The 24270-nt window shown below is 42.8% G+C and overlaps 1 protein-coding gene across 1 annotated transcript in view; it reads right to left on the reverse strand.

Annotated features, from left to right (window-relative positions):
- Rbms3 (RNA binding motif, single stranded interacting protein 3) overlaps nucleotides 1-24270 on the reverse strand; it is a 688236-nt gene that overhangs the window by 55024 nt on the left and 608942 nt on the right. The window contains 1 exon segment of the mRNA NM_001401889.1: nucleotides 6860-6970. Within this exon segment, the coding sequence (NP_001388818.1) occupies nucleotides 6860-6970 (111 nt within the window).

A 24270-nucleotide genomic window follows, 5' to 3' on the forward strand; every position in this document is an offset into this window, starting at 1 on the left:
AGTAAATTCTGGCTACTGTTTAGTAACTGAGGAATACAAACACATAAAAAGATAAAAAAATAGGAAATACTTCAATCTCATTTTGAAAAATAGGCACACTTGGTTTGTAGTATTTTCATTTTAAGATTGATTTTACTTTTAATCTATATGTATGTGGATATTGGCATGTGTGTGCAGTACCCATGAATGCCAGGAGGGGGCCCCAGATTCCCTAGAGCTGAAGCTAACAGGCAGTTGTAAGCCCCCTAATGTGGGTGCTGGGGACTGAATTCAGGCCCTCTGAAGAGCAGCAAGTGCTCTTAACCACAGATGCACCTTTCCAGACTCCACCCTGTTAGAATTTGACAGAATTGCTTGGTAAGTAACCCCTCGCAGTTACACTGTGTTCCACGGGAGGAAGTGCACAGCCCTGCCTTTTGACTTAGCATATCAACAATGCTTTCCCTGCTTGTATGAGACTGCTGTGCTTTTGTGCTGTGCTATTCTTGGGTCCGTGGATGAAGGAATAGTGGTTGGTTAACTATTCTCTACTAAACGCTGTCTAGTATACCACAACGAGTGCTTTGAGGCATAAAGTCCTTCTCCTTTCCTTTACGCTCCCTTCATCCACTGCCTTCTCAGAATTGAAGGTTCACAACTAGGGGACATGTGCTGAAATGTTTGGGTGGACACTTTGCTTCTAACTGATGCTGTATAACATGAAGGTGTCACCAAAGCTAATTTTCCTCCATGTTTATAAATAACGTGTGGGTTCTCTATCTTATCTGATGTGTGTGTGCTTATATGCATGTATGTAAAATTATAGCACTGATGGCTTTTTAATATATTATTCAGTCTTCTATGCCCTATTTATTCCCAACTCACTCATTCGCCTCAACAGTATTTCTATTAGGACCTTTCTACAATGATATTGCTTTACTGGAACTCAAGATCAATATTACTAAAAGTAAAGGTTTTATATTTGTATATGTATATATTTATTTAAATATCTCTCTACCCCTAAATCACAGACTTGCCCCTAATGTTTCATTCATTCTTTACACGACAACATTTCCCTGTAAAGAACTGTTATGTCACAATAAGATTAAAGAACTATTTTAAAAACCATACCCTTCACTTCTGCATTTTCTGTCTTGTATTAGTTTGCAATTGGCCGGTATTTTTTTTTCTTGAATATTCACTTAAGGAATTGAACTCATAAGGATTTATGAAGCTATTTATCGCTTAGGGTGCTGTTTACTGAATCATAATTCCATGTAAGATCTTCTGCTCGCTTTTATAATTCTCCATCTTAATATTGATATTGTCGCCTAATGTTGGAAAAAATGAGTAATACATATTTTCATCTGGTAATAATCAGACTTCTAGAGCAGTGGAGAAGTGGCATGCCTGGAGAATGACAGTGAACTCTGGCTCATCAGGACTATAATTCTAGGATTGTTTTTGTGTGTGGCAATCCTGACACCATGGACATCGGATGATGTCACAGAGCAGACGTGGCTTGGGGAAGGCGCCCTGCACCGGAGATAAGGAACCGAACAATGTCTTTTGATTTCTTTCTGAGGAGTCTGGTGACATGGTGAGCCACTGGTGACCAGAAGCTGAACAAATGAAAGGGAGATAAGAAAATTGTAAAACAAGATTGTCGTGCAATATCGAGGTCCTTAACATGCACTCAAGTCCCGGGTGGCTTCTGCTCAAGCTCCCTGTAACTCGATAAGAAATTATGGATAATGGGGCTTTGCTCTCCTCGAAGGAATTCTGTGAGAAAGAATAACCAAAAGCAGGAAAAGTACAAAAAAAATCCTTCCAGGTTAGAGCCAGGACACAAAACGGGTGTCTCGTTTGCATCCAATTCACTTAGCTCAAAGCCTGCAGATTCAGCCCAGCTTAGAACTGGGTAGAGAATGGACCGATACACCTGGAAGAGGAAAATTCCAGATGGAAATTCTTTCAACGACATGATTTTAAAACCTGAGGTCACACAAGATGAAACACACCTGCCTTTTTGAAGATTACAGAAGTTAAGTATGTTTTGGTTCAATACGACTGACTCCCTTTGTCACAATCTTAAGTAGGAAAGTGGGTGGCCTTATCTCTGTTTAGGACAGGACAGTGTGACCCGAGCTCCCCTGCTCTTCAGTCTAACCAGTGCCTACCCTGAGTTATCCCCCAAAGCTCGCTGCACTATGCCCTGGGAGCCCATCTGCCCCTGGGATGTTTCTGTTCTCGTTCTCACTTTTTGTAAAAATTCCAAGAGCCCAGTTGTCTGGAAGTCTCCGAAGACCATCACATTGGAGAGAGACACCAATGTATGGGGATGAACGTCTGAATGAGAAATACCCCCAACAGGCTCAGGGATTTGGACACTTGGTCCCCAGTTGGTGACAGTGAAGAGGTTACAGAGTGTTCAGGACCCAGGACGTTGCTTGAGGAAGAAGGTCACTCAGAGGAGGCGATGAGTACCTGCAGCTTCAACCTCTTGTTCTCTCTCCGAACTTCTTGTGTGTGTGATGGAAATGGGGTTACACTGACTTCGGCTCCTGCCCTGGCTTCTGTGTCTTCCTTGGCATGATGGACTCCTTCTTTGGAACTCTAAGCCAAGCAGACTCTCCTTTGTGTAAATTGCTCTTGGTAAGGAGGTTTTATCATGCCACCAAGAAAGTGACTAACACATAGTTCAGATGACAGGGTGGAGAATGAACTGTAGACTGGCGAGACTGAAAGCAGGAGGTACAATTAGGAGACGGACACAACAAGCCAGATGAAGCCAAGGAAGGGGGAAGACAGAGTAGATCTGACAAATGTCTGAGATTTAACTCCTGGGACTTAATGCAATGGTACGTGGAGGAGAGGAGGAAGGGCGGCGTATCTGTTGAGTCCCAAGTGTAGAGTTTAGCTACTGGGTGGGTCATCACAGGAGTAACTTGAAACAAAACAGGGCAGGAACACAGAAGAGGAGAAGGGTAGCATTGGAAGGGGACGTTCAAGGAAGTCCAGGGCATGAGTGTAAGCTGTAGTGACTTTGAGATGTTGAAGATGGATCTCCAGGGAGAACAATAGATGCGTTTGGTGTTCTGAGACAAGCATTGACGACTCCTGGTCAAGAGTCTTCAGTGTGGTAGATGGGGTGGGAAACCATGCCCATGGACAGGATGGCTGGAGAAAAGCATGTGAGGACTGTGCAGTGAGGCGCTATCTGAGCTTGCAAAAGGAAGGGAGGAGGAATGGCCAGGGAGAAGGTGTAGAACCCTCTCTCAATCTGGGAGTTTATTGTACAAACAGGGCCAGATATCTAAATACATGGATGTTCTACTCAAGATACATACAGTTTATATTAAAAATGAATTGGAAACTGAGGCCATCCTGAGTCTGTGTGCCCATGGGGTAATAACTGATGGCAAATGGCTCATGGCTGTGCTCTCTACACAAAGTTCTCTCTCATAGGCCTGGCTGCTGAAGGTGCTGTCTTTACCCATTAGGTGTCCAATACCCAGGGCGAAGTATTACATTGAAGAGGAAATCCCTCTAAATTATCATTTCAATGTCATGTATATTTGTATAATGTGGCCAATAGGAAGAGCATCTGATTCCATGTATCCAAGGTAATTTGCTTAACTTCAGCAGGTTCATGCATTCACATGACTAGAAGGTTAGCTTTGGAACTCTGGGATAGCATGTTAGCAGTTGACACAGGGGACATGTCAAAGAATTAAGTGATACCCCTCAATAGCGCAAGCAAAGGGGCTGGACGGTTGGTTTAGTAGGGTGGTGCATCCATTATGGTGACCTGAACTTGCACCAAGTAGGCCGCATGAGAGGTTAAGGGTGGCTCACTGGGTAAACCTCTGCTTACCATATAGTACATGAGGGCTGCTGTGTATCCTGCCATTCAAACAACATCCCAAGGATGTCCATGGTATTACTCTTCTCAATTTGTAAGAAGAGAATGAATCTCTAGGAAGTCAAGGGACTTGGCCTGAACATGCACAGCCAACACAAAGTCAAGCTGGGCTTTGGACCCTAGTGCCATTCCTAAGTCCGCTGGAATCTTCCAAGTACCAGTAAGGGACTTGTGAGGTGGGTCCAGTTAGGCGGGAAAAGTCAATTAAATAAGTCAGCCTCAACTGGGTAGTCCACAGCAAATGCCAATTAAAAGAAGTTCACATGCAAGCGAATATCTCATGGCATGCAGCGTGAGAGAGGTGGTTTAACAAAAGAGATGACTACATTTGAGATGCCGAGAGTGCCAAATTATGGTTTTGAATGAATCAAAAAAAAAATAATGTGTCTTCTCTCTACTCTCAAAAACCTTATCCAATCAGCAGCTTCCACTGCTAGTGTTATATGATGCTTAGACTCTAACTAAACACTGTTTACTTGCAATAGTGAAAGCACACAATGAAAACAAAAGAAAAAATAACAAATTCGACATTGAAAATAAGGTCCATGTGCTAAAGTCCTTTACTTGCTAAAGAGAGGCTGTGGTCCACAGTAAATCATTAAATGATTATTTTTTGGCAGTGGCCAGCTGGGTAAATGTGGTGGTCCCATCTGACTCTGTTCCAGCTGAAAAGTCTTAGATATACAATTTAAAATTATTTATTTAATTAGGATCTACAATAATTTGAAGCCTATTCTACTATTTTAGGGTGTTTGGGGTTTTTTTTTTGCTTGTTTGTTTTTTGTTTTCCTTCTTTCTTTTTTTAAAGGCGTTAGGCACATATTGTGTCTTTACTAGTTGAGTTGATGAATTGAAATGTTAGCAATGAGGCTGGCTTTGCTTGTCAGTCAAATGGGTAAAAAGTATAAAGGTTTCTTCCTATGTTTCCATTATGACTCTTTTTTTTCTTACAAGTAAAAGTCACATTTAAGATTGTGATTTAGCACAGTGAGCCTTTATTCTCTGTTCTTACTCATCTTCTATCAACAGAGGACCTGCGAAAGTGAACTCTACTGTGGAGAGCTAAGAAGCACTGGGCCTTCCAATCCTGTATCTGGAAATCTGTTTTAGTAGGAATACCCAGAGACCACAAATCATTCTTACGCTTGACTAAAAGCCGTACAAATACTGTTCTGAAACTGTCTCCCGAATGAAAACGATCTGAAGTACTGTGTAATCTTACCAGAATCTAAACGTGATCTCAGAGCCGACTTGTAGAGTCTAGCTAAGAATGCAACCTCATGCGATTCTATGGCCCACGGGCAGCTAAACTATCACCACACATTACAGGGAGCAGGGGTATAGTTTATGACAAACTAAACTTCTTTCTTGGAAACGTGACTGTCCTCTACATCCTCTGAGTAAAGGGAGTCATTTTTCTAGGTCCTTCATCCACAGTGGTATACATAAGGCATATCAGTAGTACACAGTGCCGCTATGAGACTCATAGAGACAGTGTCAAGGAGACACGCAGGCTTAAAAACACTAAGTCAGAAGCACGATGTACTCCCGTGTGAAAATGAGTGATCTCACGCTACAGAGGGGGAGGTCGAGATACTTAGATACGATGTACTCGGTGGCGCAATTCAGATTTAGATCAGGGTTTCTTGACCTCTGCTCCTGGGGTCTTTCTACACTGTTTAACCTGTGTCGGTTAAAAAAAAAGTATGCCTTGTTTTTTTCATGTCTTTACAAAAGACAAGATCTCCTGCACTAGGGTGCACACTGAACACTAAAGTGTGATTGCTGGTGCTCAGTCCATGGTGTTTGCATTGGTTAGTGATGTTGGGCATATGTTCGGTGTTCTAGGTTGTATTAGATGCAAATATCAGTGGGACTTCTCCTTAAAAAAATACAAAACTTTGCCAGTGAGTTCAGGCGTGTCATAGACGGAGATCAAGTGTACTACTGGCGGTTTTTGTTTTTGTTTTTGTTTTTCGCAGTTCACGTGACAGCTCATCTCGTTTGTCAACTTGAAGCCAATGAGAAGTGTGAGGAAGAAACTGCAGTTGAGGGATTACCTCTATCAGACGGGCCTATAAGCAAATCTTCTGGACAGTCCCTTAATTGCTAATTAATGGAGAAGGACCCTGCTCACTGTGGGCAGTGCTATTCCCTAGTCACACCGGTTTGGGCTATATAAGAAAGTTATCTGAGCAAGTCAGTTAGCATTGTTCCTCTAGGTCTCTGCTTTAGTTCCTGCCTTCAGGTTCCTGCCTCTGGGTTCCTGCCTTAAGCTCCTGTCCTGGCTTCCTGCCTTAAGCTCCTGCCCTGGCTTCCCTTGATGATGCCCTGTAACCTGTCAATTTCAGTCTGTGTTCTATAACAGCAACAGGGAAACAAATGAGAAAAATACACCTTTTGAGAGTAAGACTAGTCAAAAGCATCATAATTGTAAGAAAAGATTAAACACATCTGATTCTGTTCCTTCTCTTCAATAGTCACTATGCCAATACATCCACAGCAGAAATAAAACACTCAACCGGGTCAACTTCTCAGCGACTTCCTATTACTTCAGACGTTAAGTGAATAAAAAGCTCTTTACATGATTACTGTTGGAACTGACCTCTTATGTGTGAAGGAACTGGTAGGGCAGTGAATCATCTGGTAAACAGATGGGGAAAGGAAAACAGTCCATGTATATGGCCATGAGGTACAGCCCTACATGTGTAGGCAAAAGGGTCCTTTTCCAGAAAGAGATATGGTGCACATGGTGCACTGTTCTACATAATGAGAAGGACTTCAAGTCTAAAGGCAATGCCATAGGACCCTCGTCCTTGCCCATGTGAATGAGTGTTCCCTGGGAACATGCCAGCTTGTTCATGCTGGAACCCCACAGCTGTGTGAGGCCAGCAGCATCTAGGCAATTCTATATCTTCTCAAGTCCCAGGAACCAAACCGAACTCTTCCACTCACCGTTCCTGCCGTCCCCAGGGAAAGATGGTTCATCTGCTGCGTCAGGGGACCCACGATGTTGGTTGGCTGCATTGACATGGGGTGGTCCATGGTGGGTGTGATCACAGCACCCTAAAAGCACATACAATGTCCATCTGAAAACATGTTCCGTGAGGGAAAGACCCGTACAGAAGCAAGTACAGTTTTTGGTGAGTTTGCTTTTCATGGGAAACAATGAATAAATTCAGACTTGGATGATCTGATGCCCTCCATCTCTTTCTGTTCACCCGTGAGTGTGCTACACCAGCGAGCCCCTTCGCTGTGATACGGTTGGTGTGCAGTGTCTAACACACCTGACTTTTACCTTTGGGGGTGTTTTCAAATAAGTCATATGCACCTCCTCTCCCATTGTTCTGATATATTTCTTTGGTTGAAAATTGTGAATAGTGATAGAAATCCTCTCGTTTTTCTTTCTTTTTTCTTTTTCTTTTTTCTTTTTCTTTTTTCTTTTTTCGGAGCTGGGGACAGAACCCAGGGCCTTGTGCCTGCTAGGCAAGCGCTCTACCACTGAGCTAAATCCCCAACTCCTCACTCTACCACTGAGCTAAATCCCCAACCCCTCCTCTCGTTTTTCTTGATGCTGAATAAAACTTTCAGTTTGTTTACTTTTTCCATTTAAATCTTTTATGTGGTGTGTAGTATGGTGTGTGTGTGTGTGTGTGTCTCTCTGTGTGTGTGTCTGTGTATGTCTGTGTGTGTGTGTTGTGTGTGTGTGTCTGTGTATGTGTGTATGGTGTGTGTTGTGTATGTGTGTCTGTGTGTGTGTGTCTGTGTATGTCTGTGTGTGTGTTGTGTGTGTGTGTCTGTGTATGTGTGTATGGTGTGTGTTGTGTGTGTGTGTCTGTGTATGTCTGTGTGTGTGTCTGTGTATGTCTGTGTGTGTCTGTGTATGTCTGTGTGTGTGTGTCTATGTGTGTGTGTCTGTGTATGTCTCTGTGTGTATGTCTGTGTGTGTGTGTGTGTGTATGCATATGTTTGGACACAAGCTAATGCACATGCATGCTTTAGCATGTGTATAGAGGCCAAGGGATATTGTGTGGGAGTTGATTCTCTTTTCTACCATGGGACCCGGGAATGAACTCCTGTTGTCAGGCATGGTGACAGGTACTTTTATCCTCTGAGCCATCTCCCAGGCCCACGGCTTATTCCATTTATTTGTGATTTAAATAAGCATTTCTTGTTTTCCCCAATGTAACCTGTGACTGGGGTTGGGGATAACGGGACCCACGTGATCTTCTTGACAGCATTAAGGATGTAGCAAAGCCTAACATGAATTACCCAAGAATCATGGTTACTATTTCAGTGTCTTTACTTCCTGGTTGATCTTTTCTTAATTTCTTCCTTGATTTAGCCTTTTGATATAAGAAACTACACTGAGCATCTTGGAGCTAGTATACGTATGTATAGATATGCATACACATACATGTACCATGCATACACCTATACATCCAAGTGTTGTAGTTTGGTTTTGGGTGTATGATTTGTGTATGTGGGATGCTGCTGATGGTAGTGACAGTGGCTGTAGTGTACTTGTTAGTGTGGGTGTGCACATGTGTATGCACATGTGGAATCCAGAGTCCGACATCTGGTGCCCTCCCATGGTGTTCTTCTTCTTTATCATTGCACAGGATTCTTATGCAAATGACAAGATATATAAGCTTCGATTCATAATCATAAACAGGTACACACATTAGAACTTAGGCAGACTACTTTTCTTCCTGCTCCTTGAGTCTCCTTACTAAAAGCAATTTATTTTTTTCCTTAAAAAAAAAAAAAAAGAACCTTCCCTGTGAATCCTCTAAGAACTAATCCTTTAAGTCCCCTGGGGACAAACTCCAGAAGACTCTCCTAGCTCAAGTAGATGCTCACTGATGCATTTGTCTAACTCTAACAAAGACGTGGCACCCTCTCAGCATTTTAACCCCGTGTGGTCACATGAGTTCGTTCTCTTCCTGAGTCCCAAACACACATGGCCTCTTAGTCCTTCCATCCCAGGGCTCACCTGCCACAGTTCCAGAAATATCTCAATTTAATCAGCCTGACTACTCACATAAAGGAATAGATGTGAAAATCCACAATCAAGACCACGGTGTGTGGGCGCAGAGCCATCCTCCTCTGTGCCCAGGAGGCTGCCCTCACCCTGAGGTGTTATAGGAGAGACAGACTTAAGGTTTTATTTGGGAAGCAGTCTGTGAGCGAGGTGGGCAAGCCTGTGACAGATCCATCAAAATTCTCCCAGGATAAGAACAGAGGGACAGGATGCCCGCACTTGGAATTAATTTGGAGAAGATTGTCTGATCTCTCGGAGACGTCCTTCACAGAAAGCTGTGTTTGGGGAGTCATTTGAGGGCAGCTGCTGGTGCGCTGTGTCTGCCTATAAACCCGAAATCTGCCAATCACACAGAAGAGTGGGAAGGGACTTGTCATAATCTGGAATTGTAAACAGAAGACCAAGCACAGAGTGGAAAATAATAGGAGGGAAAGACTCCCCAAACAGATGAGTTACTGTGGATAAATGAACGATGCCATGAGAATTCCTGGGAGGAATCGTATAAGAATATTTGCTTGTCGTCAGTAAAAATGTCGGACGAACAGAGAATCCCCACAAGTTATCAAGAACATTAAGCTGTTTAGTCTCAAGGGAACGGAAGATGCTCGCAATTAGTGAGTTAACTGGAAATGATTGACAGGAACCTACTGGAGAAATGAAGTCTTGACAGTGCTTTATCAAGGACACATACCTTAGAGGGTCTGAGGTATTGGTTATTGAAACAAAGACTGGTGTTTGCCAGCCATGGTTGCTTATCAATGTCAACAGAATTCCTTTCCTATTGTGCAGCACGAAGGGGAAATGCAAAAGGGAGAGGACAGGAAATTCTACACTTGTTAAGGCAAACCGGCACCCTCCGTATACACTTTCAAATCTGTCCCCACCGATGCACTTGAGCCATGGACTTCAGAGTGCTCTGTGACAGACTTTGCCAACACATTCAGGGTGACATTGTCTCCTTGAAATATATAGAATGTGCTATCTGACAAGCATTCACTGGGTAAATGGCAGCACAAGAGGAGACATGTTTTTCATTCCAGAGTCTCTGGATGTCTGGATTTGCTCTGTGTTTAAGCTGCAAAGAAAAATCCTGTAGCTCACTCCTTTAATACCTCCAACAACAAAAAAAAAATCAAGCAATGGTCTCACGGCTGATGGGCAATCTAGTCTGTGTGAGCCACTGCTGCTGTGAGATAAAGCCCTTCTTCCTGTCCTCAGAGGGAGGACATGGTCACACAGCCCAGAAGTCTGGGATGACAGCAGTCATTTGGGAAAAGTATGTGGAAGTCACCTCAAGCAAGGCAGGATAGGAGGACAGAGTAAACTAAAGGACACTGGAGGGAATAGATCCCCCTGGATGCTGGCAGGGACTCAGAAAGTCCACACAGCAGGTAGATCGCCTGCAGACACAGCTCTTGTTTTCTGAAGGGCGTTGCAAACAAGGGTGTTAAACCTAGACAGCTTACCCAGGGCCTGGAAATTCTCAGCCTTGTGTCAGCACTCTCTCTAACCCCGGAATATACACAGTACACTCCCTAAAACCACCTTATGGTTTCATATATAAAGGGAACTTCTTTAAAAAAAATTGAAAGCATTAAGGAGATTGACTCGCATATTTTTTTTTTACTTTTAAAACTTTACGTACTTTTTAAATTTTTAAATTTCTAATGCTAGCTCTCTGTAACAGGCTCACTAATTTAACTGCACTCAGTCCCCTCCTGGCATACTTTTCTGTAGCATAGTCAAGGGTCTGGCTTTATGTGAGTGGAGGTCTCTAAAGGGGCAGGGACCTCCCCCGGCTGCAGGGAGCTGTGGTGGGGTCCATCTCTGCTGTTATGGCTGCCGTGAGCGTCAGTGTTCAAAACTGGACATCAGAAAAGAATCTCTGCTCTTGATCTTCTGCTAGTATCTGAAATGAACTTGAAATCTTTGAGAGTCCATTCATTTCCTGACAAAATGATGGGACTCTTCACGCCCAACAAAACATGGACAGTCACTGGCAGGAAAGCACACACTAAACTTGGGTTTGGGGAAGCAAGCTCAGGCCCTCTGGAGAGCATCAGGGCTCTTAACTGCTGAGCCATCTCTCCAGCAATAAACAGGAGATTAAACAATGTCCTTCCTTTGCGCTGCTTTGCCATTGTTTCTGGGCATGGACCTCTGACTGTGAATCATCACAATACATTTCAAGAAGCTCAAAGGGGCCAAGGCTGCACCTTGCAGAGGTGAGATAGGGCAATTTCCTAAAGAACTGAAACCACTGATTGGTCTCAGAGCTTCCACGGGATCAGCTTAGCATTTTAGAGCCCTTTCTACATGGCATCTATATAAGCCTCGTGTAGTGCGTGTCTCAAATCACAGGACTGCTGAAGTCAAAGGTGAGGAGGGCATTGGGAAAACATAAAGTAAGAAAATTACTCAGCTAAATGAAAAAAAAAAAAAAGGAGAATGGTGACCTCCCCTTAGCCCGTGTCCTCCTAGTGTTTCATGCCAAGACATTCAAGACTCGCACTATATGGTTTATTTCATATACTGATTTATGCAACTGGGTTTTTAAATAGGAACTGCTTAGCATAACTTTTAAAAATATAGCTGAAGGTCGGTTTTTATTTTGTCCTCAATCTGATTTTGTCTTTCTGTCGCTATAATATTTTTAGAAGAAATATCCCCTTGAATTTATATATATCAAACTATTTTTAGCACAGGGAACATGGGCGGCTTAAAAACCCGGCAGTTCATGTCAATGACTGACAGCAATAGTGAATGATCTACAGCAGTAGTGAATGACTGACAGCGACAGTGAATGACTGACAGCAATAGTGAATGACCTACAGCAATAGTGAATGACTGACAGCAATAGTGAATGACTGACAGTGACAGTGAATGACTGACAGTGACAGTGAATGACTGACAGTGATAGTGAATGACTGACAGTGATAGTGAATGACTGACAGCGATAGTGAATGATCTACAGCAGTAGTGAATGACTGACAGAAATAGAGAATGACTGACAGCAATAGTAATGATCTGCAGCAATAGTGAATAACTGATATGTGTATGTGTGTGTGTGTGTGTGTGTGTGTATTATATATGATGCTGTTTTATCTGTTTTATCACACCATGTCCAAATAAACATTTTCTGATGTAAATTGCTTTTGGTGATGATGTTTTATCACAGAAACAGGAAAAAAAATACAAGGTTGTAAAGAGCTCTTGTTGGGAAAGAGTAAAATAACCAAGACCCATTTCTTATAGTTAGGGACAACCATCAGGCTTCAGCTACTTTGACAAATTTACAACCAAATTGGAGGGACAGAGTGACTCCCCTAAATCCAGTTTGAAATCCAAATGGCTATGCTGGGGCTACTTCCCTTTCATGAAATGTTTCATAGTGATTTCTGAAAAACAAACAAACAAAACAAAACTAACAACCTCCCCCCCAAAAATCTCCAAACAAAGCCGAGAGAAAACAGCCAGGACAAAACAAGAACCCACCAGCTGGGCGTGGCAGTGGTAAACAGCCAGGATAATCTGGGGGCCACGAAGCCCCAGGAGTCCTCCTCCTGTGGATTCCTTTCCCACGTCTCCTGTTCTTGACTCCTTCCTTTCAAGGGTACGCCTTAAAGCAGAGCCACATCAGATCACGCTCTGCAATCTGTGCAGACAGGAATTGCATGCAGCAAGGCGGCAAAAGTCTTTGCAAGCTAACTTTCCATGTCTCTAGGACGAATTGTCACTTAAATTAAAGAATGGTTAACAATGACCTGAGCTCCTGACTCGGGTCTTCATACTCTACCCACTGTGCCACACTCCCAGCCCCCAAGCTTCCATTCTGCTTCTATAATGCATTCCAAGGGGTAGGGTACATCCTTTATGCATTATAATAATTTACTGGAAGAATTATGAGTAAACAAAATTCCAAGTCAGAAAGTACTTTCGTGGCTGTGAGGAGACTCGGGATATAGGGGTGCTCACTGCCCTTTTAGAGGACCTGAGTTCAACAGCCGTGTCAGGCAGCTCCAGAGAATCTGATGCCCTCCTCCTGCCACCTCAAGTGCCTACAGACACATGTGGTACACAGCACGGACAGTCACACAAATACCTAAAATTTTCTTAAGCACTTTGATGTGCATGGGCATGTTCACATGTGTGGATGCATGAGTGAGTGGGAGTGCATACGTGTATGGCCCGAGTGTCAAGGTCAGACAATAACCCACAGTGTCAGTCCCTGTGTGGCATCCAGTTTTTGAAATGGGGTATCTCATTGGCTTGGGACTTCACCGAGTATGTCCAGCTAACTGCATCTGCCTGCTTCAGCCTCCCATCTTGCTCTCACTGGTACAGTCTATAACAAACAATTTGCCCCTCACTGATTAATTATTCACCCCCAAACATCATCTGCTCTAAAGTCTAGAATCCCTGGTGTATGTGTGTGTGTGTGTTTGTGTGTATGTGTGTGTGTATGTGTGTGTATATATATCAACATATAATACATAAAAGCTCTGATTATGCAATACAAAAACCATATCAAGATACAATCATTAGGGGACTGGAGAGATGGCTCAGTGGTTAAGAGCACTGGCTGCTCTTTCCAAGGTCCTGAGTTCAAATCCCAGCATCCATGGGCTCACAACCATCTGTAATGGGATTTGATGCCTCTTCTGGTGTGTCTGAAGACAGCTACAGTATACTTATATAGTAAATAATTAAATAAATAAATACATCTTAAAAAAAGATACAGTCATTAGAAAAGGGCTCAGAGTTGACATCTTCCTCCTGGTTCGGACAGCTAACAGCTGACATTATTGTTTTATTATGGTGCAGCTTCTGATTCACTTGCCAAATGCTTTAGGTCACCAAGCAAACATGCCAAGGCTACTTCTACCTTTTAATGTTCACTCTTGAATTTAGATTTATTTTGTATATTATTCTACAACTGTGGTAGACAAGTTCAGTCTCTCTTTCCTGACAAAAAAAGTAGATTCAATCAAAATGGCATCCAGTTCAATCCCAACCCAAATCCTCAAGACAGGCTTCACAGAAAGAGAGAAAACATCTTAAAATTCATGGACGCATACAAGACTCCAGATAGCCAAATAGTCCTGAGTAAAGAAAGCAGGGCTGGATACAGCACCTCCCCAGAGCTCAAGATACACCGCAAAGCCATAGTGACAAAAACAGCAGGGCACAAAGGCAGACACGGAGGTTAACAAAGCAAAAGAGAAGACCCAAGCCTGAGAACACGCAACTGAATACGTTTCTCCTTTGATAAAGATACATACATAAAACATAGCAAAACGTTGAGAAAATATAGCAAATGGCACTGGGAAAATTGGATGTCTGTATGTAGAAGTGTGAAATTAGACCTGTGCCTATCACCCTATGCAAAGACCCATTCCAAAGGGAGCAAAGCCTCACTGTGCAATCTGGAACGAAGAAACTTCTAGAATAAATCATTTGTGGTACCTTACAGGGTAACGTAGGGAAGGACTTTGCATTCACTCAGGAATCAAGGGAACAATATTTAGATGACTAACCATATCTCAATCTTCCTAATGCTGAGACCCTTCATTCAGTTCCTCATGTCGTGATAACCACAACTATAAAATTATCTTTGTTGTTACTTTGTTATTAATTTTGCTACTGTTAAGAATTATAATATAAACATGTTTTCTCCAATGGTCTTAGATGGCCTCCCCATGAAAGGATTCTTCCACCCATAAAGGGATCAAGACCCACAGGTTGAGAACTGCTGAACTAAAGCTTCACGGTGAACTATGAGATGTTTTTTATTTTATTTTAATTCACTTATTTATTTGCTTTTTAAATTTCTGCGTGTGAGAGGGTGATATGTGTGTTAATATGTACATGTGCCTATGTTTGGGTGGGTGACCGTACCCATGAACGCACGTAGATGTGGACGCCACAGGAGGATGTCAGATGTCCTGCTGTATCTCTTTCCAATTTTTTCCTCTGAGACAGAATCTGTATCTGATCCTGGATCTGGGCTGGAGGCCCTTGAACCTGAATGATCCTTGGTCTCTAATGTACATAGCATTAGTGTTATAGGCAATGTCTAGCCTGCCTTTTTTGATGAGTCCTTGGATCTAATCTCAGGTCTTTCATGCTTGCACTGCAAGTGGCTTTACTCATGGAGTGATATCCTAACCCCCATCTAATTATTTCATTTGAAAGCTGTTGGGAGATTGTGTGTTTGCTTGGAGACAGAGTCTCATGTTGCCCAGTCTTGCCTCAAACTTAATACATCAGAGGAAGAAGATGAACTTCTGATTCTCCTGTTTCCCCCTCTGAAGTCCTGAGATCTTAAGCCTAAGGTCACTATGTCTGACTCTGATGCTGTTTAAGAAGGACATAACATCCATCCTTAAACAGCGAGTGCAGATAATTTTGCACACAGTCTGTCAAAAAGACACTATTAGATATAAACATAGTGGGGTTTTTTTTCTGCTCATAAATCAAATGCTCAGGTTGCTTTTTAACTGAAAGAATGGACTTTGGATGTAATAGTAAAAGGCATTAAAACCAAATTAGTTTTACCCACAGATGTCTCCTTCCAAGGGTCCTTATTGTACACCTTGCCTACCCAAGTGTCAACAAAGGTTTCATTTATTAGTGAAGTAACTATTAATAAATGTAATAGTCACTTTGAGTGAGAACCTGACGTATAAATATCACACTGAAGTGTTTCTCAAAAGCAAGTATCACAGACAATAGGGGATCTCTATGATGCCTTTTTCCTTTTATCCTGCTTTAAGCTTTTGTGCCTAAAAGACATGTGCTAAGAAAACAGGCTCGTCAGCAGCTGCTGGTGTTTTAACCAGCGTCCCTACAATACTACAGCAGGTGTTGGGAAGATGAATCTGTGGGAAGAGCACTTGGCTGTTCTTGCAGAAAGCTTGGGTGTGATTCCCAGCACCCACACGGTGGCTCCCAACTGTGTGCAACTGTAGCTCTAGGGGATCTAAGGACCTCTTCTGGCTTCTGTGGGCACTTCACGCATATAGTGCACAGACATGCATACAAACAAAACACTGATACATATAAGACACATCTAAAATTTTAATAATAGTAATAACAATAGGACAGAATGGTCTTCAAATGTATTAATTCATTGAGGGAGAACTGGAAAATCAGGACTTAGGGGCCCAATGGTCAAATGGCTTTATTGACTAAATATACAACAGAATTTATAGTTCTTATATCATTAAGCTCATCTACCTGCTATAAGAACTGATTCCATTAGTTTTAAAATATCTTCATCATGAAGATGGATTGTTCTTTATTTTATTTTGATTAATGTACGTGTGTCATGTGAAAGTATGCTACTTGTGTGCAGTGCCCTCGGAGACCAGAAGGGGGCGTCTAATCCTCTGGAGCTGGAACGAGCAGTGGTGAATAACCTCCCCCTAGCATTGGGAGCTGAACTGAGGGTCTTTTGAAGAGCAGCAAGTACTCTTAACTAGCTCACTGGAGCTACATCTGAAATATAGTGTAGTGTCTGTCTGTCTGCTCCTGCAATACCACTTGGTTAAGGGTGCTGGAGGACCAAATGAGAGCTCAGTACTTGTTCATACTTAGGCTCTTGAGATTTTAATGGACAGTGGCCCCAGGCTCAAAGTGAGCAGGAGGCTGCATTCTTGTGATCAGTTGAGCTGATGAACGTGCAGGATCTGCCCACCCACCATATACAAAGTGCACCCCCACAAATGCAGCATAAACCTTTAGTGTGTGTGCATGTGTGTGGGCGTGCATGTGTGTGCAGGTGCATATGCCTGCATGTGCATGGATGTGGGAGCAGGACAACAACCACAGGTTTCGTTCTTCAGCTGCTGTCCACTTTGTGTTTTTGAGGCAGGGACTCTCACTAGCCTGAAACTTACAGAGAACGGTGGACTAAATTGTCAGAGAGCCCCAGGTGTCCCCCCATCTCTTCCTCTTCAGCACCAATGCCCTGCTTTTTTATGTGGGCTCTGGAGATCAAACTCAAGTGTTCAGGCTTGCACGGCAGCAGGCCCTTTACCAACACGGCCATGCCCCAGCCCCACACCTTATCTGCTCATCAGATCTTTCTGGTGCTGTGAAGAGGCTTCACAATAACACGGAAGAAGCCCGAGATTCTTGCTGAACTTTGCTGCCAATGAGAAAAGAAACTCTGCACTCCATCCGCTAGCTGGCGATCACTCTGCAGATGTCCACACAGATTCCCAACGCACTGGAAGCTTCGAATGCTTATCCGATGCAATATTCTAGACCCATCTTCTCAGGAACAATGAAGCGAAAATGATTCCCAGTGGATGTGTGAATATTTATGGACTGCATAAGCCCCTCATTAACAGCTTCCCTTGATGACGAATTGGCCTGAGTCCATATCAATTGTGGCAGGGAGATGGGCCAGGTTGCTGAAGGAACCTGGGAACTTCCTGCTCAACTTACAGGGCTGATGGATGGGCAAAGCTCCCTGCTATCTTATAGCCATTGTTTATGATGTAGCAAGCCTCCAGTGTGTCACAGGACACCTCTACCCTTGCTCAGGATACCTCTATACTCCGGACTACTAGGAAAGTAGCAATTTCTCGGCTTGCAACTTGCTACAAAATGTGCTTTACTTTGTTGCTCTTCAGAGGACACTTCTGGGATGTATCTTTTAAGACAGTTTTATGCATTTGTCTGGTTCGTAGCAGGGGTTCAGCAAGACCTAAGGATATGGGTGGGAAGTCTTGATTGGATTAAACAACTAATTTCCTTTCCCCCTGAAAGCATCCTTTGCATTGGTTGGTTGGTTCTGGGACGTACTGATACTGACGTGCAGAATCACTTCAGGCCAAGCCCAGCCTCAGGGATCCAGTCTATCGTCTCAGAAGGACTTAGTGTTCGAGCTTCGTGGGGAAACATGTGAGATGTGATGTTTCCTCTCCACCATGGTTCAGAAAGAATATTCTTTGTGTGTGTGTGTGTGTGTGTGTGTGTGTGTTTGTGTGTTTGTGTGTGTGTGTGTATTGTGTGTATGTGTGTGTATGTGTGTGTATGTGTGTGTATGTGTGTGTTAGAGTGAATATTCTTTGTGTGTGTATGTGTTATGCGTGTTCATAAATGTACATGTATGGGTATATTTGTGTGGTGTGTAGAGAAAAATGTCACTGCCCCTTCGGCACTGTCCTCCCTCCATGTTTGAGGCGATGTTTCTCACTGACCTCAGCCTTCCAAGAAAGCAACACCAGCTGCACATCTGCTTGTCTCCACCTCCTCAGTCCTGGAATCACAAGTGACAGCCGCCATGTGGGTCCTAGGACAAGAAGTCTTGGCCTCCTGTTTGCACAACTTCCTTTGCCAATCAAGGTATCCTGCCCAATGCAGAGTTAATTTTCCACCCTATAGTTTCCAAAATGATTCTTCCTCTGCGTCTTAACCATCTTGTTAGTTCTTTTTTCAGTTTTTCAGCTGAGCACCAAATAGCTTAGGTTACCTTAGCAATATCAGTGTGCTCCCTTGTTACAGCCACCATCGGTTAGAAAAATAAATCCTGTCCCTTTCTGTGAGTAACTTTCTGTTGCTGCGGTGTTTGTCTGTTTGTTGGCAACGGGGCTCTCATCCAGTTGCTTCCAGAAGGCAGTCCTTCTCTGCCTTCGCGGCTGTGTCTGTGGTTATCTTTGTTAAAGGTTGCCAAAGTCAGTGCTGTCTTCTGCATGTAGAGTAGGGGCAGCCAAAGTAAACCTAGGCGAATGGGTCCGAAAGACCAAAAATTTTCTCCTCCACATTTTCTGAACTCTTACTATTGGACATAGATCCCTAAGGCACGGTCCTCAGAACCACCTTCAGGGGATTCTATATAGAACTCACCTTAGAATAGAAGCAGAATGGAGAACTGTAACACTTTTGTACAGGTGGGGACAAAAGCTGCCCGGTGCCATGCAACCACATAGTGGCCAACACTAGCAGGATTCTCCAGTGAACATCTGGAAAGGTGGGGGCCACTAAGCTCCAGAATTAACTGGCCATTTGATCGATCTACTGCAATTAACTCTCACTGTAGAAAATTATGTTGAATACAAAAGTTTCAGATAAAATTAAAAGCTAATTTCATGGCTTACAATTTATGTTTACAGGTAGACTCATGGTAAGCTAGTACCACCCCATTCTTTCAGGAATGGTCCACTAAGAGATATTATTATCTAGTAGGCCTTGAAGACAAATACTACTAGTAGGAATTTGAATTTGGGAATTTATAGCCACATGGCCTGTGATTGATGATCTCTGTGTTACTTTAAGAAAATTTTGTAAAGTGGGAGTTTACAAATTTTGTAAAGAAATGGTTCAACAGTTAAGAGTGCACACTGCCCCTACAGAGGACCTGGCTTCAGTCCCCAGCACCCACATCAGGCAACTTACAACTGCCTAGAATTCCCAAAGCAATGATTTCGTTTATTTCAAAACCACAAAAATATCATAAGAATATATATTTATTTTAATGAAATGGGATAAGTCCACACTGTCCACAACAGGTGACTATGATTTGCCTCACGCTCTACGAGGAGTGTGATTTCTGTCAGCTGCAGATAGTTTCTGTGGTTGTGTGGTGCCTGGAATTCTGGGAAATTTTCAGAGGGTATATAAATGCTAGGTCTCCTGAGAGGCAGGGTAAGTTTTTGGTTCTTGTCATGGTTTGTGCAATAAAAAAAAAAAAAAACAAAAAACAAAAACCAAAAAAAAAAAAAACAACAAAAATAGCAGGAAGAAACTAGATATCCTGAAGGTGAAGATCAAACTTGCCCCAAGAAACGCAATGACCCAATCAGTAGGAAATAGTCTAATAATAATGTCACCTCCTCTTCTTTCTTTTTCTTTTCCTCTCCTGTCTAGTGTTAGGGGGGTTGAAAGAATGAAAGGAAGGACACACCCAGTTAGCCTGTGTCTGGCTACAAACTATAGCTCCTGAGGATCTCTTTGGGCTTCCATCAGCACACACACACACACACACACACACACACACACACAGAGAGAGAGAGAGAGAGAGAGAGAGAGAGAGAGAGAGAGAGAGAGAGAGGGGGGGAGGGAGAGAGAGAGAGAGATGCCGCTAATTAAAACTTCTTTTGAAAACTCTGGAGCTGACATTATTACAGTGACACATTAAAGGTGTGACCTGACAAAACTGTTCAGAACAGTTTAAACAGTTTATTGTCCCACCTGGCTCTCTTAGCATTCCCTCCCTCCCTCCCTCACAGACTGAGCCTGTAACAAGGAAGGGCACAGGGGGTGAGCTTTAACAGAATCAGGCATCTGACTAGTATCAAGGTTTTCCATCAGTATTTTCATTTCTTCCACACAACAGCAAGCCTGAAGCCATCAGCCTGCCAGCTTCTACCTGCTTCATTCCCATCACAAGGGCCAAACCCTTCACCTCCTCACTGGAAGGGAAGCTTCAAAGGCAGTTGTTTGAGTTTTCCCCCTTCTGGCAGATGCTCCCAGCCTGGACCTTCACAAATTAGCTCATCTTTCAGGGTTCGCCCACTCCCAGCAGCTAGCCATGGTCAGGCTTCCGGTCCTCATAGTCCATCCAGCACTCTCTCATTTCTTTCTTTTGACCTCGCTGAGGAACACATCCAAAGGCAAGGAAAGCAAACAGCCCTTCAGAAACTTCAAACTTCCTTCAGAGGGTTTCTAGGGCAGGCAACAGCTCCCCCCTCCTCACCTCTCCCCTGCTTCCAGCCTTTCTGGGAGAGCGCTTTATCAAGGAGCTGGTTTGACTGAAAACCCTGACCCTCAGCCACTTGCCTGATCCAGGTAATCCCCAGATTAAGGAATCATGAAGCAATGGCATTTGTGGGCTGGGTTCAGCTGGAAACATCTGGCTGACTTGGTATCACTTAAATTAGCAAAAAATATGCAGTAGTCAATTATTTCTTTATTCTTACACGGAAATATTCACAGCATCAAGTCTTCTAACCCTCCGAAATGCACACTTCTGAGGTGGATAGATAATCCACTTGGACTGCTCTGTGGGAAAATCATGGTTTGACATTTGAGTATTATAAAAGCTAATCTACTTTCTAAGCTGTGTTGGATATTTTTGAGACAGAGGAAGCTAAGTTTTTTGGTAGAAGGAATTATGTTCAGACTCTAGGGAGGCTGCCCCGAGTTCAGTCTCCATGCCTAACTAGTTGCCACAGTAGAACACTAGGAACTTCTTAAAAGATTATTTTTGGCAGATATATTTAGGATCCAGGGTTAACTAATTCAATTCACCCATACTAATCGAAAGCAGGCATAGGTTACTTTGAAAGAACTCAGTGCTAACTTAGAGTTAAGTGGCCTTAATGAGGCAAACTGGACAAGCTTCAAAAATCTGATGTGTGCACAGGGCCGGTGAGAGGGTTCAGAGGCTGAAGGTTTTGTCACCAAGACTGAGTTCAATTCATAGAACCCATGTGGTAAAGGAGAAAGGGAGAGAACCGATTCGCAGAAGTTACTCTCTGTGCTCCATTTACGTGTCATGGCATGTGAACATACATGCACATGCATATGCAAAATAAATACATGTAAGAAGTTATTTTAGATGATATACAGTCACACAAAACAGTCAAGGAGACTATAGTTACTTTCCAAAGAGACAGCATTGACTATACTTCCCCTTGCTGTCTTCTTCTGGCTTAACTGTTGACTGGGTGGCATTGCACTCAATTTCTGACGTCACAAGTTAGGCCCACCACAACCCTTGTCTTCTTCTGTTACGGGATTGTTTAGGGGGAGCAAGCTGGGAACACTTAGCTACATCAGTAAGTTATGGGTCCCCAGGAAACAGCCTGAGACCCTGTAGTGCCAGGCTGAAGAGCGGGAGGTAGAAAGAAAATTGCTGTAAAAACTGGAGGCTAATTTCAGACACACCAGATTGAGCCCAACGTGACTGGCTTGTTAGTTTAATTATTAATTAATTCAAAACACTCAGCTGGCTGAAGCCCTGAGACCCTAAGGGATGGATGGGTCATCTCTAAAGAGGAATTGGCGGTAACAGCCTAGGTGTGAATTTCAGTGGTCAGTCCCAGCTCTATATGGAGAGGGCTGCCATTCTCCACAACGCTAATCAAAGTCTGCTGTCAACCTGCTAACTGACTCTTGAGCTTCCCATGATATTCCTCCTGACAAGCTTGACTCATCCCTAAATAACCCTTCTGTAGATAGTTTGCTAATATGTACATTAGCGAGATATATTTGTATATAGTATACATTTCTCTGACAGTGAAGGAAAAATTGGTAACACACACATGCATGAAAGTCGTTAACTTTTATAACTACAATGACTACTTAGGATAATTACAAAGTCAAAAGTTGGTGCTGGAGAGATGGCTCAGTGGTTACGAGCACTCTCTGCTCTTGCAAGGGACCCAGGTTTGGTTCCCGCAACCCCCATAGTGGCTCATATCCCTGTGTAACTTCAGTTCTAGGTGATCTGCCGCCCTCTTCTGGCCTCTGTGGGCACTGCATGCATGTGGTACACATATTTTTTGCAGGCCAACACTCATACACATAGACAAAAAAATTTAAACTTTTTTAAGAAAAGAGAGATTCTGTTTTTTAATTCAAAAGCTTAATTTCAAACACATAGTTTCTTTAAAGATTTGACTGTATAAATATTTACACCTAATAGTCTTAATTTAACACCTTCACTTTAAAAGTATTTTTGTCCAGCATTCATTTTGTAAGTATACAATAAAGTAATAAGTTAATTTTTTTTGGGTCAGCAGCCTTGCATGGCAAATGCTTTTACCCATTAAACCATCTGGCCAGCCCTGGGTTGGGTTTTAATTCTGCACAGTTTAACTTTCAGCAAGTCAGTGAAAAGCTTGCTTCTTACTCTTGGCACCCAAGTCTATTCTGAACCAGGCCTCCCAGGGACCAAGGGACACAAGAAAAATGGGACAGGTCAAAAACAGAACAGCTGGCTTTTCAGAGGTGATAGGGTGCTGAACTCAAATCGTTTTAACCAATAAAAATATAAAAATGAAATTATTATAGAGTGTTTCAAAGCTTCCAGATAAGGTGGTATATGCCTTTAATCCCAACTCTGGCAGAGCTCTGAGTTTGAGGCCAGCCTGGTCTACAAGGGAGTTCCAGGTCAGTTAGGATACCTAGTGAGACCCTGTCTCAAAACAAAACCACACACACACACACACACACACACACACACACACACACACACACACACATACACACACACACCAACGTAACTACCCTGCTTGTGGAAAGGTCAGAAGGCTTGACCTCACAGTTACAGAGATTTTCATCCTAAAACTAGGCTCAAAAAAATATAGTGTCTTCTTTCAGTATTGTGTCATGAACCTTATAATGATACATTATTTGTTTTATCTAACCTACCTGTTTTAGAATGCAAAGAATCATTAACTTGAAAAGTTGCAAAATCCCTATGATATTAATCTTACTGTGGGCCATATGCAATGACTTGTCAGCATAAAACAAGGCAAATTTTCCTTAGATATATCATTCAGTATTAAATAATTCTGAAATAAAAAAATTAAATCAGGATGCTATTTGGATGGATGTGTTCTTCCAAGTCAAAGCTATTAACTAGACCGTACCTTCCATTTCCAGTGTACTGGTGGCATGCCAAAAGATTAAAATACCTTACTTCTTATGCTAATGTAATTTGCACTAGTGGGCCCAGATAATATACTAATATTTTATATTCTACAACAAAAGAACAAAATCATAATAATTTTTTATTAATCTCTCAACTTGATTTGCTGGGGGTTAAACTCTATAACCTGAAACATGGAGACCGTAATGAAGAACCGAGCCTGACATAATGAAGTAAAATTGGTGTTAACTGGATGGAAAGGCAGGTGCCCCAGTTCTGCCACCAACTTGTGTGATATTAGGAGAGCTAATTAACCTCCCCGAGCCTCCCGTCTTCTCCGCAGAGACACTGTTGTGTAAACCTCAGCTTTATCTTCCCTCATGGGACAAAGAGTACACCATGAGTCTCAGAAGAGATGAGATGAACTCTGGAAGCAGCGAAGACAGCCACATTCCAGAGAAAGGTATTTTCTCAGTGAACTACCAACATGCCATAGTCGTAGGAAAGAGTGGTACACACTCAAGACCGTCACAGGTGCTTGTCAACTAACGAGAGAGGCAAACTCTTCAGAAGGCATTTGGAAGGAAGCACCGAGTCTGTTCCCTTAGGTAGGGTAAGGGGGATTTGCTGTTTCCGCTGCTTCTGTCCTTCTGAGATCTTAGTCATAATGGTTAACTTGAGGGGATCCAAGGTCACCATGGAAACAGTGGTGGG

The sequence above is a fragment of the Rattus norvegicus genome, chromosome 8, assembly GCF_021556685.1.
Source record: "Rattus norvegicus strain SHRSP/BbbUtx chromosome 8, alternate assembly SHRSP_T2T, whole genome shotgun sequence".
NCBI classification, from domain to species: domain Eukaryota; kingdom Metazoa; phylum Chordata; class Mammalia; order Rodentia; family Muridae; genus Rattus; species Rattus norvegicus.